The sequence below is a fragment of the Falco rusticolus genome, chromosome 4 (assembly GCF_015220075.1).
Source record: "Falco rusticolus isolate bFalRus1 chromosome 4, bFalRus1.pri, whole genome shotgun sequence".
Taxonomy (NCBI): Eukaryota; Metazoa; Chordata; class Aves; order Falconiformes; family Falconidae; genus Falco; species Falco rusticolus.
Window position 1 is genome coordinate 58088790 of NC_051190.1, and position 18344 is coordinate 58107133.

An 18344-nucleotide genomic window follows, 5' to 3' on the forward strand; every position below is an offset into this window, starting at 1 on the left:
ACATAAACACTGATGTTATTCTCATTGAAAAGTTAACTGCAGTGACATACTTTTGAGTATTAATTCAAAGAGCAATTGCAGAAATGTAATTTGTCCCATATTGCCTAAAATGTGGCTTAGCTAATGTTCCAAGTATGTCAGAAGAATAAGCAAGAGTTCTAAAGTTACAAGAGTTTAGATACTCTTCATAAGCAGATTCTTTATGAGGCTTATCCATCTTGACCATAAAAACCTGCACTGAACTTGAAACAGCTGTTTCAATCTCAATCTATAAGCACTTAATGTCTTTAATGTCTACAGTTATTCTCCTTTTGATCAAGAGATTGTTACTCTGACCTGCACCTCATTAATTCAGCATATACATGTACATATAGCTTCTCAGGAAAAAAAAAACACAAGAAAGAACAGAAAAAAAAAAAAAAAAAAAAAGACTTCAATGGTGTCTTGACTTTCATGCAAATCTTGCCATGCAGAATTTGCTATCCATGGATTTAAATTAACAGGCTAACTATTCACTCTCTGAACCAGTAGCAGCCATGGAAGTTTGGAAGATAACAGCACAGAGTTCTATATAAAAGAACAAATATGTGACAGAGAAATGTAACTTTGTTTTAACAGCTGTTCTAATTTTATAAATGTGGATTATTTTAAATACAATTTAAGTCTTACACAGGTAGTTTTGCTTCAGTAATAATGTAAATAATTTACCAACCCAAACATCAATCTAGAGACAAATGCAAGTATTGTCACAGCAGCTAAAGGAGTCCTGAGACGCTGTTGCTGAAAATCAGCATTTACTAAGAAACAGCTAAAAAGGGAATATATTGTTCATGTGTTCTAATTATTGTATGTTTGAAAGCACTGCAGCTGTAACTAACTAATTAACAAAGAAACCACCTGAAACACCTCTTGATATGTTCAGGGAGAGCTTTTCCCTCTCACATATTTCCACAGGTTCCACAAAGTTCTTGGAATTGCTTGCATGTACAGAAGAGCAGAATTTGAAGGATCAAAACCACTGCAACCTTGCTGCTTGCTTAATGCCAGCTGTGACCTAGCTTGGGTTAACCTGTAGCTACCTTCTTCCCCATTCCCAAGATATTTCCACATCTGTGTAGCTGTCCAGCTACATGTCCAACAACAAGCTGTCATGCTGAGAAACAATCGGTTTGTGCAAAGGGACTGAAAATACTCCTAATACAAACATTTACCTGGAAAAGGTTGGTCTCCTGGTATTGCTACCTTCATCTATTTACTCTGTCACCAGACAACCACACCTCTGCTCTAGAACTCTGAAGCTGCCATTTAGTTGTCAAGCCAAAGGATGAAATTCCTATAGGAAATTGTTGAGAGCAATGTCCATTTTGTATTTATAGCAACTTACCTAACTCAATTTCCTCTGTTCATATACAAAAAATTTTAAGACTTTGTTCTATAAAACCCAGATTCTCTTGAAGTACAAATTTGTGATTTGTAACATCAAAATAATTCTGTGAATGCCTCTAATTCATTAAGGTACCTACGACTAGCCTGAGTGGAATTCATGCTATATGTTTAAAATTACATATTTTCTTATGAATCTTGACCATCCAAAGCCTTAAAAGGGAACAATGACCGAGACCTTTGTTCCTTTTGCAGATCACAAATACCAGAGTATTCCCAGAAATTATTATACAGGCAGCAAAAAGTGGCACAATGCATACGAACTCAAATAGACTGTATGTAAGAACACAAAGTTCTAAAGACAGTCTGAGGAATTACTTCACAAAGACATAAAAATGAGTAAGTCCTGCTCTGAACATAAGGAAGAGGATGCCTCTCAAAATCTGCAGGGCTGACTGATCATCAGACTTTAAAAGAAATGTTCAAAGACAACAAAAAACTATTAATTTTTTGCAGTCCAGATTTCCAACAGTTTTTCATATCAAGATCCCTCTTCTTATGATATGGGGACCAGGACTGTCTAAGATTTAAGAGTTTTAAAAGGACTTCAAGTGCGAAACAGCTTAACTATCAACTGCAGCGAGCAATGACTTGCTTAGAATCACTTCCATGCTTTATGGGAGATGGCTAATGCAACTACCATTTTCTCAAAAGTTTCTAAAGGGAAGCTGTGTACCGTCCCACAGAACATGTGATATCTGATCACAACAGAGAACTTGCAGCCGTCTTGATATACCATTTTGTTACCGTCAAGGAAGCTTTAATTATGGTAGATCATGATCCATCAGGGCTCTCTGAACGAGCCAGCAAGCCTGGGGATAAGTAAGTCTGATTGATGTGACGTAACTACCTTACTAAATTATTTTGGAAAAGTGCTTCATCAATGTTACTTAAAAAAAGGTAAACTGACATAGAATTACACTCCCTATATTGACACAAGACACAAAATAAAAAGTAGAATAAATAATCAGTTTTCTGCATGGGAAAAAGAGTGCTAGTACAAATCTGATAGGCGATGTCTGCTAACAGGCCATGGTGCACATGGTGATCTGAAAAATCAAGTGAAAAATCAAGTGAGAACCAAAGTGACCAAGCTTGCCAACAATATTAAGATACTCAGAGCAATAAAAACCAGAAGGCAACTGTAAAGAACTGCACAAGAACTCAAAAAGCTGAGTGCTTTATGAAGTGCAGATGAAAGTCCACAAAGTAAAAACATGAACCTGACAAAAAGACTGACAAGGATGATCAAAAACATGGAATAGCTTCCACACAAGGAGCAACTCAAAATACTAGAATTCTCCAGACTAGCTAGGAAAGAAGGGAAGGGAAAGGAGGAGAAATGATGGAGATCTATAGAAACTGGGTGGCATGGATGAAGAAGGTGCATGGAAAACGAGTCTCCACTGCCTCTTCTGTAAGAGTACTTAGGGGCAGGCAATGAAACCAGCAGGCAGCAATTTAAAACAACGGGCTGATGAGCTGTAGAACTAAAAAAGATTAACATGGTTTTCAAAATTTTTTTTAAGTGAATAGGCAAATTCATGAAAGAAAGCTCCAACACAGGCTGCCCACGACAAAGATGCTACCTCCTGTTCAGCAAGTCCCCAACCACAAACGGTTGAAGTGCCTCATTCTCTAAGCCTCTTGTGTTTCTGCACTCTTCCCCCAGCACTCTATTTTGGTCCCCCAAGTGGAAGAACCTCTAGTCTGATCTGCTATGGCTGCTGCTACATTCTTATGTACAAACCTTGCTCTCCCCTTCTGTGTTGTTCCCCTGAGTGCTGCTTTTATCCAGCGTGTTTTCCACCTAAGGAAATGGAAGGAGTACTCTTAAGACTCCCAACAGTTGTCCCTTTAAGTGGCAAAGAGCAGCATAAAATTGCTTCAGGTCCATTAAGCTGCAGTGCTCTAGCTCTTCAACACAAACACTTAGTAACAGCCAGGCTTTAACAAATACCTCTGCTTTTTAGTGCTCTTCGGTTTTATATAGTATTCTAACACAAGAATTGTACGTCAATAAAAATTATGTTATATTAACAGACTGTAATATGACTTAAAAATAAATGTTCTTACCCCTGGAATGACTACAGTTCCAACTCCATTCTTCAGTTTTGATCTACCTCTGCCACCTCTTCCTGAAAGACCTGCACCACGTGGCCTCCGCTTCCCTGGGAATCCTGATCCACGGCCCTATTCAATGTAAGATAACAATTTAAATGCAACCTGGAGTTCTTTTGTTATATGGGGTTCAAACTTGTTCAATGCATCTAGGGAAAAACATAAGCAAAAAAACCACCCTATGACTTCCAGCAAGTATGAGCACACTAGACCACAGTCATTAAGTCACCACATAAATCATGAAATACCTTTAACTACTTACATGACATAATATGATCACCTTTATCACCAGTGAGAAAGCAGCCAAACCCAGAAACATTAATTTTCTGCTCAGGAGTAACTGGAAATACAGAAACGTCTTTCTTTTTTTCCACAGTTGTAAAGTACCCAAAATAAGTATCCTCTATTCTATGATCCTTCTTCTTTTCTTTTTAGTCAGCTCAGCACTCATGGGACTTCTGAATTCTAGACACCTGATTACTTGTAATCATATATGCTTTTTTCTTATGCTATGAATGATCACGGAAAAAGTGGAATTTATTAGGACTCAATGCTGCTCCCAAAGCAAAGCAGGAGCTGGCTCCACAGAACTCTCTTGATACAGCAGATATAGAGAGTTATTTTTATATTAATAATATCAATTACACACTGGTCAACATTCCTCATAATATGATGGTTTCTTATAAAATATCCACTTATTTTTCTCCCTTCCTTATTTTAGATGCAGACACGATTGCAGTGTTGTGTGCTCTAGAGTATTCACAGTATGTTCAACTACAATTAACTGTGAAAAAGCAAGTATGTGTTAATAATAATTACCTGATATTCATACTGTGACTTAGTTTGAATTTAATTTTTTATTTTTTTTCTTATTTAAAAATGGACTAAAACCAAAGAGGATCCCTAATCCTCCCTAATCACTTCCAGTGAGAAAAAGAACATTCCCTAAGTTTTGGCTGGTATATCAGACACCTTTAAAAGAAGTTTCAGAGCCTCTGATTTGTATAACTGGTGGCAATTATGGTATATACTCAAAAAAGCACCTTTCCTACTATGAAATAAGCGATGAGATTATTGATTGCATTTCAAATTTGTGGATAATCTCGGCTCCTCATAAAACCCAACTCCATCCACAGAGTATCTAGACATGGTGCCTATATCCAAACGTTTGTGGGAAACTACTTATAATACCAAGGCAAAACATTTACTCAATAGAACAGTGTTAACAGAACCACAAAGCTCCTTAGGGACAGTGTCACCAACAGACATCAACAGTCTTTACTGATGGAGACAGGAGTTCCTGGGTGGAAAGCAGCACTATGGGCTCAGTATTACCAACAGTATTTTCCCATTACAAAGAAGATATGAAAGTTTATGTTCATAATTAAAAGGGAGAACCCAAGCATCCCAACATTAGAATTTTATTAACATCCATCTATTAATGGAAAGAGAAATCAAACTGACTTACTCTTACCCAACGAGGTAATGTAACACAATGCTATTTTAGGAAGTGAAAGGAAGGATGCTACTGATGGCTGAAGTTATTTATATGTACCAAGGTGAAACAAAAAATATTGTCCTTACATATATATGGAGTTAATACATATGCACACACAGGACATACAAGCATCAATTTTTAAGATGTAAACTCTTCTAGCATGTTTCTTATTTTGTCTGTTTCACACCAGGTATCAGTATTGTTATTTTCACACAGCTAGTAACAGGCATAAGCACATACTTGTATAAATGTTAATGCTGAATATTAAGCTGAAAATTAATGCTTGAAGCAGCAAAGCTAAGCTAATGTCAAATTAAAATAAAATTAGCATGAGAGTTAAAGTGAGATGAAAATAAATCATTGGGAAAGTACAGCGATTTGTCAGAGTCCCGTCATTTAGCTTTTTTGCCTTTATTTAAAAATAGTAATTCCACCTTGTTTCTTCAGGTGTTTTTAATGGTAAATGTCACTGTGGATACAAGCTTTGGTCCATCTAATCAGGTAGGAAAGTTGTTATTTATTCCCCCATAAGCTAAAAACAATGTCACTTTGAATCCACTCAGCAAGATTTCTCCACAGCAACAAATCCAAGCCACCATTCAGACCCTTGCTCCTTTCTGTGCCTGGCTTACCTTACTGCCAGTCTTAAAGACATTTTCCTTCTCAGGTAATTTATTTTGACAGCTACATAAAGCCAGCCACAAAAAGTCAAGTACTCAACACATGCAAAAACCTGGTAACACAAACTATTCCTTAACATTGAAAATCAGGGCAATGCCATCGTTCTGTACACTCTGGAAAGCATACATTTTTTAACCTGAAAGCTCCAGAGTTTCAGCAATTTTTCAAGGCCTTAAACAGTATTAGAATGGAAGATTAATTCAGTTGTGAGATAGAGAATTTCATCACTAGTCTCTACAACAGAAAGATAGCAACGGATACATGAAAATAAATTCAAATTATTTACCACTTTGATGCTCCAAATGGCACTGCCAGGAAGCTGTCTGGATTTAAAAATGTCCCGACCTTCTGAAATGTCTGGGGACCAGGAAGGTGGGCTGACTGTATTATTGGTACTCCAAGCCCCCTAGGATACGGTAGGTGAGAAAATAGATGTATAAAACTTCGCAACATAAAAAAAAGGAAAAAAAAAAAAAGAAAAAAGCAAGCAACAAAAAAAAAAAATCTGAAAAGCAAAGCACATGCAGGCATAGGCATTTATATGTTAAGTAGTAAATTAGTTCACTGAGTGAGAAGAAGGTGGGAAATTTTTAGGTTCTCATCAAAACATACACTAGAATAAATATTAACCTCCAGCTGATGGTTAAGTACAATAAAATGAGTTCTATAAACAAAGCATAATAGAAATTGACAGCAAGCAATCATAACAACAACAAATTATATCCCTGTATCTTATTGCATCAAAGTAAGAAGACAGTAGTTTGCGATGATAACATCCCCTTTTACACTTCATATCACATTTTTAAAGAACAGATGGCCTTAGTCGACTTTTGAGTCTAAATTTCTGACAATCACAGCAACAACCAGTTTGAGAAGTGTATGAAACAAAAAAATATATAAATAAACCACTGTAAAAAAGAAAAGAAAAATAGCCATGGTAATTAAGAATCTCTTTTCTGCAAGTTTACCACAAATAAACCATTATAAAACTCCACTACTGTTTTTTTTCAGACGAGTGTTTTCATGTTACCCTGCATTATCATATTTTAATACGTTACTATATACATGTAATAATATACAATCATATGGTATACCTACAAACTCCTTTTAACTAACTGATTGTTATCCCTATTTATACAGTTTGTATTGTGGTGAGATATTGTATAACTCTGTCAAGAAATATGGCAAAACAAGAAGAAAATGCTAAGACGGACAAGAAAAAGAACAAACGCTGAAGTCCCTCATAGACATTAAAATCTGTGGAAGACCTTCTTGAAACCCAAGTTTCTGCAGGAAATACCTGCAGAAGACTGCAGGAGATACCCATCATCAGTAACTTCATTGTACATTTACACATTAGAATAGTTAAAGGATAACATGTTTTCCTAATTCTTAGTTTGTGAGAGTAAGAAATAATGAATACCAAGGTAAGAAGTAAAACAGATGAAAAAAATACAGGTTTACCTTCTTGGGAATGACATTCAGCAGTAGAATCTCAGGGAAGAAATGGAATAACCTCACGCATACTAACAGTCCCAACTGTTCACACATGTATAACCACTCACACGGGCAAGCCCAAACACATTTACACCTTCGAATATTGGTCCATACAGTAATAAGCATTAAGAAAACCGAGGCAGCTTCGCAAAATGTTATTGTTTCTGAAATGCAATATTCTCCATCGAGAATGCATGGGAAAGTTTCTTTGGGGTCAACAACTCATCAAAACACACACTCATCTCAGCCTGTAAATAGGGATTTTGCTAACAGCTGCACTGACCGAAAATAGGGCTACCCCTCAACGGATTTCAGGATGATGGGCAAGACCTCCCTGATCCATGTTAGGCACAGCCAGGTTAGCTCAATCTGCTGATGAAGGTGAGTATGAGCCAACATCTCGCTTAGCCTCAAGGAGATGAAAAAGAGCTCATATGACACCTGCTTGCAGAGCTGGGTAAGCAGTAACCTACAGCTGCTCTGACAGCTCAGTATTCAAACTGGCACAACAGATCCGAAAGAAAAAGTTTGTTAGTAACCTAGAAGCCTAATTACGGATAAAAGTTACATTTAAAAAATACCAACATTGTCCAAGCACTGCAACCCACCGCGTAGAAATAGTGGTATTCAGTATAAATCTGCTTTCTAGGAGTTTAGCTATTCTTGCATGGGAAAGGGAGTATGGACAACATAGCACCAAAAAAAAAAAAAAAAAAAAAAAAAAGGCAGCAAAACAGCACTTTACAATTCTACCCACACAAGCCAGTAATTAGACACACAACCTACAAATTGCTTAGTGCCCAAAAGACTACCTGTGTGTCTTCAACTGCCCATCATTGTCTCCCCTCTGCCAAGGTGCTTCCAAAAAATACTCTAGCTGAACTGCTAGAGCACTCACCTGCACTTGGGTTAAAGTAAGCATGTTTGATTAAACGGCTCAGATTGTAAGATTTTGTTACCCCAGTTTTTTGCTTGACTTCAGTTAGATGGTCATCATGCAGACAACTCAGCAGATTAAAAGGATCAGTAACTTTTAACAGGAGTAGTGTTGTGCAGGAACCTTCTGCACCTGCAAATCCCAAGAACCCTGTTCACATTGAGGACATAAGGGCATAATACTCATGACAGACATCACATGGGCACAACCGCACCCTATCAGAAACAGGGGGGAAAGGAAGAAAGCAAATTTCCATGCAAACGGAGGTTTGATACACCTGACCCAAACCCATTCCTGCAGTGACACTGCTGAAACACACGTCACCCACTACCTGTGCTGAACCACCCAGGCTCCCTACATGCTTAGCACAGAGAAACTGGTGCTTGCAGAGGGCAACTTGGAAGGCGTGACATTAGTCTCACCCTGCACGCCCCTAGTTCTCTCCAGCAACTCTTAACGGGAACCTCCAGGTGACTACAGCAGATTGTCCACACTGCAGGTATCTGTGGTTGGGTGAATCCCCCTCCCTGAGCCCACAGCAAATTCCACCGGGCATAGATGGCAAGACTGAAGTCTGATTTTGTTACATCAAGAACATCGCAGGTCATGAATCACTCCTCTGTCAAAACCTCATGATTTCACTAAGCACGGTCAAACTAGCTAGCAACTACAGCAGCAGGTCTGTGGCAATACGGTATTTACCTTTACTATGTTAGCCATATTTTTAACATCAAAGAACATTCCATTGTAGCAAGATAAAAGTTAAAATTTTCATTGAATTTTAGTTCCAGTTTCCCTATATTTCTAAAATTCTTATTGCATTTAGTAACTGTTCTTGTAATATGCACAACACGAAGGAAATTGTGTATCGTGGAAATAATTTTTACATCAGTCTGTAAAGGGAAGCAGCATGCTGGCTAAGGGTCAAATTCAAGTGCTCAAACATGTTAGAAATACTTAATGAACAACTAAAACTACCTGCTCTTATTTGGGGAATACAAAATTATTTTCCATTTAAGAAGAACCACTTCTGTAGTGATTAAGCACATTCAAAAGATGAAAAAGCTAATAGAACATTAAATCAAAATACTCAGTCTTGCAAAACAAAATGTATTGTATGTGATTCATGAACCATATTGTTAAGAATTAGATTAGAAATTTAACCCAAGTTTTATTGTAGATCAGAAACATTTGAATTCTCGGTCAGATAAACTTAATTAAAACCACACATTCCTACAATACTATGAACAAATGAATTACAACAAAGAGATGCATTAATTGTATTTTGGCTTTTAATTAATGCCTATTACTACACAACACTGAAGAGAAAGTTCTATTCAGTTCATTTACATCAGAACCACGGCAATAATTATGTACTGTGAGAGAAACAGGAAGTTCTAATTCTCCATCATATTCTTGAGTCCTCAAAATTGAACAACACAGCTGCAAGTAAATTATAACAAAAGGAAACCCGATGTCAGCAAGGGTCAGGAGATCTCACTAAATTACCACTGTGTTCAGCTGCTTAACGCTTTATGAAATCTACTGCATTCAAAATGCACAAAGCTGGGTTTGCAATTTAATATTTAATGTAATTTTAGGGTTGTGAACAAAATTAAATCAGTTCAAAATGCAGGTCCCCTCATTAAAAAAAAAGAAGTTACAAAACCTAATCCTTGACAAAGACTTCCCCCCCCCCCCATCCCCAACACCTACCACTACAACAACATACTTAACGGTACCATGTAATTGAAGACAACAAAAAAATACCCAAGATACATAATGCCCAACATGGATCTGAACCCATCATGGTGCTTTGTATTTTTCAGTGTCATTTTAGAAAAATCTCTTAAAACATCCAGGAATATGTAGTGAGCTGTGTAATAGCTGTGTAATCACCAATATCTTCATGATGAAAATTAACTACCTCTAATCATAGTATTTTCTAAATAATACTTACAGTATAACAAGAACAGTAGAAGGTTATTATTTTCTGGTCAGTATTATTCTACAGACCATTCTCAACTCTTTACCTACCACTCTTACAATGCCGTGTATGTTGTAATGCCCTCCATCTACTGACTTCATACTATGCCTTCCTATACTGTGCTAGTACTTTGCTGCAGTACACAGTGCTGTAGCAGAAATAACTATTTCAGATTTGTTAAATTCTGACAGAATACACCCAATACCATTTAAAGTATACCTCCACAGAAAAGCACACCCATTCTCCCTGTGATTTATTTCAAACTAGATATACATCAGATTAGTGATTAATATACTTACATGATAATTTCTTTTAAGACTATTACTTCAGAAAAAAGAAATATGAAAAGAGAGGTCCTACCACTGGCATAAATTTGCAGTTTATAGGCAAAGGTGGAGAATCTGCATATTCCACAGAGAAGACACTTTACTGGCACAACTCTTAAGGGCAGCACTGTAAAAACTTTATCACACTGGCAGCTACTAGGGAGTATCTCTGATCTACAAACAATTAAATTTTGGACATATCTGAAAGCAATTTGCCTCCCCTAGGGAGTAGGAGAACAGAAACAGAAAAGAGAGAGCTCATGGACCAAAACCCATGGGAAGTTGTTGAGATGCTGGGCCTGGCAGATAGAGAGGCTCTCTCACTGGGCTGGATGCAGGCTATCCTAACAAAACACTGTCAGTAGAAGAGCACCTTACTGACAGGAGTTCTTATGCTGACACAAAAAAAAAAGGTTTTCCACAGTCTCCAAAGTGGATTAAGCTTGTACCAGCCAAAGTAATTCTTACCAGTATAACCGTACCTACACATTAATTTATACATAGCTCCCCTTGTGTTTAGAAGATGGATTTTCTCCTGTTGCTGTCACCACCCCTCTCCCCCCTAGCATTTTTGCAGACATCGCTACTTTGGTTAGAAGCAACACCAATACTGCAGCCCTAGAAGGGATTTCTTAAGCAGAATATTATCTTCACTGTTTGTGAAATGGGCTTTAGTCCTTACAAAATAGGACTGATGTAGTGGTGTTGCGGACACATCACTAAATCCTATTACAAATTCAAACTACTACAATACAGGAAATAATTTCAGATCATGCATAACTTTGTATTCAATAGTGAAAATGAGTAATTATTCAAACATATCTTATTAGCAATCGTATTAATAGATTCTGAAGAAAGGGATAATCGTTCATACTACTTACTGCCCAACACAATACATCAAATTTAACAAAACCAAATACAAATCAGAAACTATTCCTTACATGGATTCCCCTGAATCCAGTGAAACATGTGTCTTATAAAATTGAGAAGCAATATATCCAGGATACAGAGATTTTTTTTTTTCCTATTCTTTCTACGAAATTCATAAACCCATTGCAAGGTTGTTTGCTTTCTTCTTTTTTTTTTTTTTTTTTTAACAGGGACAGGACATTCCAACAAGGTAAACTACATATTATAAGATTTCAATCTTCCAGGAGAAAGTGAAGTATATTGCCATCTGTGGAAACTGGTTAACATTGGCTTGTCTTTGGGGTCCACAGAGTAACCAGATTCTTTACGAAGTACCTATTTTAATCCTGCGCAGTCCTGCCCAAGCAAACTAGCTCTGCAATGACAGTTGTTTGTGCAACAAAAGAAAGCAGCTGTGGAGCCAATGGTAGCTTCACCAAGTATAGGAGCCACAACCTCTTTAATCAACAAAACTAATCCAATACTATTTGTGTAACTTTTCTCTCTTATTTCACTGCTCTCTAAGAAGTGTTGCCAAGAACTCATGCAGCTGTAAGGTACTATTTCTATTGCATAACCCAGGACCTGACATGAAGTGACACAACAGCAATATGTGTTATTTTTTAAACAGAAAGTAATGAGCCTCAAACCCATAAAATTAACCTGCTTTTGAGAAGGCAAGATTCCTCTTTAGCGACACCCCGCAAAGACCCACACATGACCTGGTTTATACCGAACTGCTATGCCTGCAACTTCATAGAAGCTCTTTTTTCCTCCAGAATGGCATTCCCCGCTTTTTACTTGTTTTGGATCAACATGAATACCTTGAGACAAACAAGTACTGAAAACACTGTGTTAGACTAAAATGTTCTAAATTATATCCCTTCTTCAGTGGTGGGGCCACACCTGGCATGGAAAGTAAGATGGAACAGCAGAAAGCAGCATTTTTCTCAGCTGCCATCACCTGCCCAGTACGATGCTCTCCTTAAACCAGAATTGGGAGAAAACATCCATTTCAAAGTGTCTGTAGAGTATGACACAAAGAAACAACAGGTCTTAATTCTCTGGGTTTTATATGTGGTGAAAACCTGCTGCCTTCAGACCTGCCCCAAACTGTTGCGTAAATAGAAACCAAACAAGACCCTGGCACGTGCAAGTGCCTGGAGAGCACTGATGGCTGGCAAGAGATCATCAGAAGGAAGATTACAGTTACAGCTATGAGATTCCTTCCTTCTTTTGCCAATTTGTGAATCAGTTTCTAAAATCACATATAATGAGTTGATTATAAAGGCATATATAGGGCTGCTGGCACAAATATCAAAAAAAGATAGCATCTTTTTCTCCTGAGAACCAGAACAAATATTAACAAAAATCACCATATGTAAAATGCACTTTTTAAGATTACATAAATTGAGCACAATTAGATAAAAATGGGAGGTGCTCTTTGACAATCAAATATATTTAGAGGCTTCGGCTCCTCTGCACAACTCTCAATTTGAAGTACACAACTGTTCAAAAATGTAAATATTTACAGCAAAAATAATAATTAAAACAAAACAAAACACAAACCTAAACCAATTTCTATGTGCAATCCAAAGGCTGAAACATTTAAAACACATGCTTTACCCATTGCGGGTTTGTCTGATTACATCTTGCTCAAAAGGAAAACACCCACCTGTAACTGGACATTTATTTCTACATCTCTTACAGTCTACAGACCAGGACTGAACAGGTTTCATTCCCTCAGCAAAGGCCCACAGTAAGATGCTAACATGGCTAACTTACAGCACTGGAGAGAATTTTGTCACTGTTTAAGGCATATATATATGTATTTCCGCAAATACGATCTACACCTTACTGCACAGTGACCCAGAAAAATCTAACCGCAGCAAAATAAACACAGAATTCCTAAACTGTGTGGGAACCGAAGTAAGGTCCTAATAACAAAGTTGCATTTGGAAAACATTTATTATATACAAGCTTTTTCTCTTTTTTTTTTTTTTTTTTTTTTTAAAAATACACATTAACTACGGGTAGCAGACTTTCATCCTTCATGTCCACCATGTAAAATCACATGAACAGAAGTAAAAACTGACTGATGAAGAGTCTGAAAAAGACCCCCAAGCCCATATCCCAACAAGCTAGTTAAGCTGAATTTAGATTACCGGTAGAAGGTGAGGAAAACAGTCCATATTTATCGCTAATCAAGTATCCACAGGGTTCTTGTTTTGATTTTTTTTATCAATCCTTCTCAAGACAATTTTTCACTGAATTCCACAAGGTGCTAATACTGAATAAACAATGGAAAGGGAGAAGTGTACTGGGACTTAAAGTATGCCCATGCTTTTCTCACCAGAAAATTGCTGTTTGTTTCACAAAAGTTCCATCTTGATAAGGGTTTGAAGTGCAAGACAAAGATAGTCCGAATCAAAAGAAACCCTCACAGACTTCCAACACAACTTTACAAGACAGAACATGAATTTCACAAGTAGCTCGTCCAGTTCTACAACAGGTACTGCTAAGCTGCTAAGTACCTCTTTATTTCAAAATATAATTTGCAAACTGTTGAACAGATTATATTGATTTAGCATCACAGCTAGGATTTTGTGTTACACCTGACTTCTAAACAGTAGTTCAACTCAGTTTTATTTGCCTTAGTCACACCACATAGTAAGAGTTTAATGACTATACTCTATTGCACAAAGATGTTACTTTTACAGATGAGGATTTTTGCTTTTTCAGATACGTATCTATTCTGCTACAGGCATTTACAGTTGGGGTCAGTTTTCATGTTTTCCTTAATGGGTTCTCTTTGGTGGTTAACTAATTTTATTACCAGTCTCATGATGCTGGTTCCCAGGCAGAGCAGGGGCAAATTGCACAGAAAAATAAATACAACTCTTACTGGAACATGAAAGAAGACAAATAAACCTCCCCAACAAAAAAAACTGAATTCATTTTAGACTGTGTAAGGACCCCACCCGTTTTCAATGTGCATGATAAGCTAAGAAAAGAAATTTAATTTTTAAGATGCTACAGAGTATTAAGAAAAAATATTTTTATACATGTCTATGACGGCAAAAAAACACTCCAGTGATACTCTAAAACTTTCCAAATTTAATTTCTCATATTATGTCTGTTGCCTTTATTATATACTTTTAACCTTTTCAGAACGCTCTCTCATATCTTTTCTTAAGAAACAAGAATTTTGAACCTTTAGGTAACAATTAAAAATAGAAAGAATTGTGCAATATATAAAAAGCTTTCTTAACACTAAGTTCAGAAAAGCACGAAATCATCAACCTAAAAGTCCCAAAAACTAAAAATAAATTGTCATCAGAACAGAAATGAAACCCTGATTTGTCACACTGACATACGTTTTGTATAGAATTTTGTAAACACAAAATAAATACTACAGATTGAGGAACCATTTTCACCACAACTATGTGACTCAAATAGAGAGCACGATGTTGCAGAAAGGGAAAGACTTAAGGATTCTTTTCACTTATCAAACTTAATCCTTGTCAAACCACAGATCTGTACCAGACAGTCCTTGCAAAGTATTTGCTAATGCAACAAAACCACAAAATTATTTACAACACCAATAAAAATGTCTGTCAAGAAAATATCGGGCAGAGTAACGTAAACAGAGTTGTAGCACATTTTTCTATAAAGCCCATTTAAGAAATTTTAACACACTTTGAAAGTACTAGGCAAAATAAATGCATATATGAAAAATATTAAGAGGTAAGTTAAAAGGCACAGCATTGCGTATATCTGCATTTGTAGCGCATGTATGAAAAATATAACAAACTGTCTTTTATTTTGCTGTAAGCCTAAGCTGAAAGAAACTTTAATTCTCACTACCTTAATGATGTCTGACCTTTCAAATTACTTCCTCGAAGAAATAAACCACACATTCACTTAGGAGAATAAATGCATATTATATTCTAGAAAATATGTCAATTTAACGCATTATACTGAAATTTAAATGGTGTGCTTCATAAATGTATAATGAAACAGTCTACATGCTTACCTGTCTTGATCTGGGTCTTCCAGGAGAAAACTTGCGTTTGGTGATGGCTGGTTTTCCCATGCCAATTTTTGGAGTGACTGATATGTAAGTTGTTGGGAGAGCACTTCCAGCAGTGGACGGCAATGCTGGGGGCTGGCTGTGCTGTACATCTCGTGCAGAATGCGAGTCTAGTGAAACATCTGGCGAGGAAGACACATTTGTTTTGCTTATATTAACTGACGGGGAAAGTGAGGGGTAAGTCTCAGCTGGCGATTTTATGGGTTTGTCTCCAACTGGTGAACTATTTGCAACACCTTCATTTGCAGAAGCAGTTTCTGCCTCTGGAAGAGCTGGTGTTTCTGACTTGTCATGAGTTTCTCCTTTTTCTGCATCTTTTTGCACTTTTATTATTTCCAGTTGTTGTTCTATAGGGATACAAATATCTCTTTTACTTTCAGTCTCCTGTATTTCTGGCGTCATAGTTATGGTCTCAGGTACTGAAGACAGAGACCGAGAGTCTACTGTGGATACTTCTGACACCTCCACACTACCTTGTGGCAGCTGTGTCTCTTCCACTTGTTTGTCTAACTCCTGCTGTATTACAGCTTGAACACCTTCCATCATTTTCTCAGTCTGACTGTCACCAGATACTGGTGTCTTTTTAGGAGACATTTCCATTTCAGCTGAATTAATTTCAAGAGAGACTTCCGTTTCCAGTTGTGTGGTCTTTTCTTCTGGTGATATGCCTGTAACTAAGTACAACCATATTAAAGGCTCAGTGTGAAAAAAAACAAACTTACACAGGCGTACCGATCAACAAGTATACTGGGTACACATCAAGTACACCAAGTACGTATCACTTTACTTAAGTGAATTTAATACGTAGCTTAAAATATACTTCATAAATATCTATCTTTGTACCTATTCTTTTCTTTGGCTGGTATTTCATGTGTGATTGGTAAGATATTTATTCCAGGAACACAAATGATCAGCTACTGCATCACAGCCTGTCTGGATGAGCACACTTCTTTATTAAAAAAAATCAATCATCTTTTATTTACAACAGGAAAAAAGAAAACTAGAAATTCTTAACCAAAGATACTTGTGGAGTTGCAACCAGAAAGCACATAAACTGGAAAAGTTCTACAGTATGCCCCAAAACACACCAGGGGAAATTAATCTAATCTAGTTATTTGCAACTACAAACAAAAAAGACTTGAAGAGAAAGTGTGACTGTATTTGAATAGCAACAAATAGTGTTTTTTCTATAAGCCTCCAGTGTACAAAAGAATTTAACTGTATTTCCAGCTTTTGGAGAAAGTCGATTCCACCAAAAAAACTAAAACAACTTTCTCCTACAAAAACATTCTAAAGACTACATTTGCCTTCAATAAAATAGTTCTTCAGCAAAAAAAGTTAATTCTCTTGCTTGAGAGTTCAGATAAAAGAACTGATGCAATTTGTATCCTACTGCTTTCCAGACACTTTTTCCTCTTACATTTATAAAGTACCACAAAATTTACTGAATAGAAGAGGGTTCTGTATTGGATTTTCCCCAACTGCAAAACTCTTTCTTACCGTCTGTGATGCATCCAACAGCTGATTCTTCACCAGGGCCATCACCAGTAATGGGTTGTTCCTGAAATGTCACATCCTCTCCACCACTTTCCATTTCCATTTCATTTGTACAAGCTTAAGAAGAGGCAGAGAATCAAAATTGGTATCAAAATTGGTATTACGTTTATTCTATTACTTTGGCATCAGTAGTTGCTGTCACTGTTTCACCTTCTGGCTAAAGAAAAGGGTATTACAATGGGATGGGAGTTAGGAGAAATCAGGACAACGAGAAGGTTAGGGAGACTATGTAGTACTCCTTAAAGATTAAGAGCCTTTTTTGCATTAACACTGAAGCTGTTTTATACCTTTCAGACAGTGAAAAATGTCTGTAGAGCAGTTACAGACACTTAATTGTGAAAATCTAAGTTACACAGTCACAGACTTTTGCATTACCTAAGCAATACAAAAAAGTCTTTTCTCAAATTCCAGTCTCTAAATTCAACAGAACTTGTAGCCTGAAGGCTTCTAATTTTTATACAAATACTATAACAACTTATGGCATAGATACAAGGTTCCATTCTGCTATTCAGCACTTGGAACACTGATTTTCAACCTACCTGTTTAACAACACGAAAACTAAATTTTGATACTTTAGAACTAGGATACCTTAACCTGTGAGTTCCTCCTATTAAATAAAAGAATTTGCATGGAAAAAGTGCTATCGAGCACTTCTTTAGCTGACAGTATTGTTGTAGAGCACAGAAACAGGAAATACTTTTTTTTTTTTCTTTATGTAAAAGCTTTTTCAGTTAAGGAAAGTCATTAAAATGCACTAGACAAAGTAGAAGCAGGAAAACAAAATATATAGTAAGCATTAACTCAGAAGGAACTGATCCTCCACAGATGTTAGCACAAAAAAAAAAAAAGTCAACCGAATACAGCTTTCTGCTCAGGAAAGCCTCTTCAAAGTTCAAAAACCCAGGAACTATTAGGTGATGCTACTTTTAGCACCTAAAAACTGCTCTCAGACTCTGCCAACTTTAAAGTGATATTTTAAAGTTTGAGGAAATGATCATTTAGATTGGCTCCAAATCTGATTTTGATGTACAAAAGTGCTCTCCTGGGTATAAAACACTGCATGACTGTACTGATGTAACAGCTCCAGATTACTCCTAGTAGTTGAGATGACAGTCCTGTTCCTCCTTGGGGAGAAGAGTATTCTTGTCAATGCCTCTACTAGCTAGAAATCCTAACAGAAGTATTACTTAAAACTTAAGCCTTTCAAATAAACCTGTTACTTTTTTAAAAGGGTTTTCAGAGGAAGACTGAAAATTATACCAGTGTGAGTTTTGGATATTGCTTGGACACTGTCC

At 36.7% G+C, this 18344-nt stretch overlaps 1 protein-coding gene across 14 annotated transcripts in view; it reads right to left on the minus strand.

Annotated features, from left to right (window-relative positions):
- Positions 1–18344, minus strand: part of KMT2C (lysine methyltransferase 2C) — a 198718-nt gene that overhangs the window by 68192 nt on the left and 112182 nt on the right. For 12 of the 14 annotated variants that reach the window (XM_037386995.1, XM_037386999.1, XM_037386997.1 and 9 more), the window contains 4 exons: positions 16993–17106; positions 15436–16166; positions 6030–6149; positions 3520–3636 (listed from right to left, as the gene is read on the minus strand). In XM_037386995.1, the coding sequence (XP_037242892.1) occupies positions 3520–3636; positions 6030–6149; positions 15436–16166; positions 16993–17106 (1082 nt within the window). The remainder of the gene's footprint in view (positions 1–3519; positions 3637–6029; positions 6150–15435; positions 16167–16992; positions 17107–18344) is intronic. The other 2 variants (XM_037386989.1, XM_037386996.1) reach the window with 2 other exon arrangements.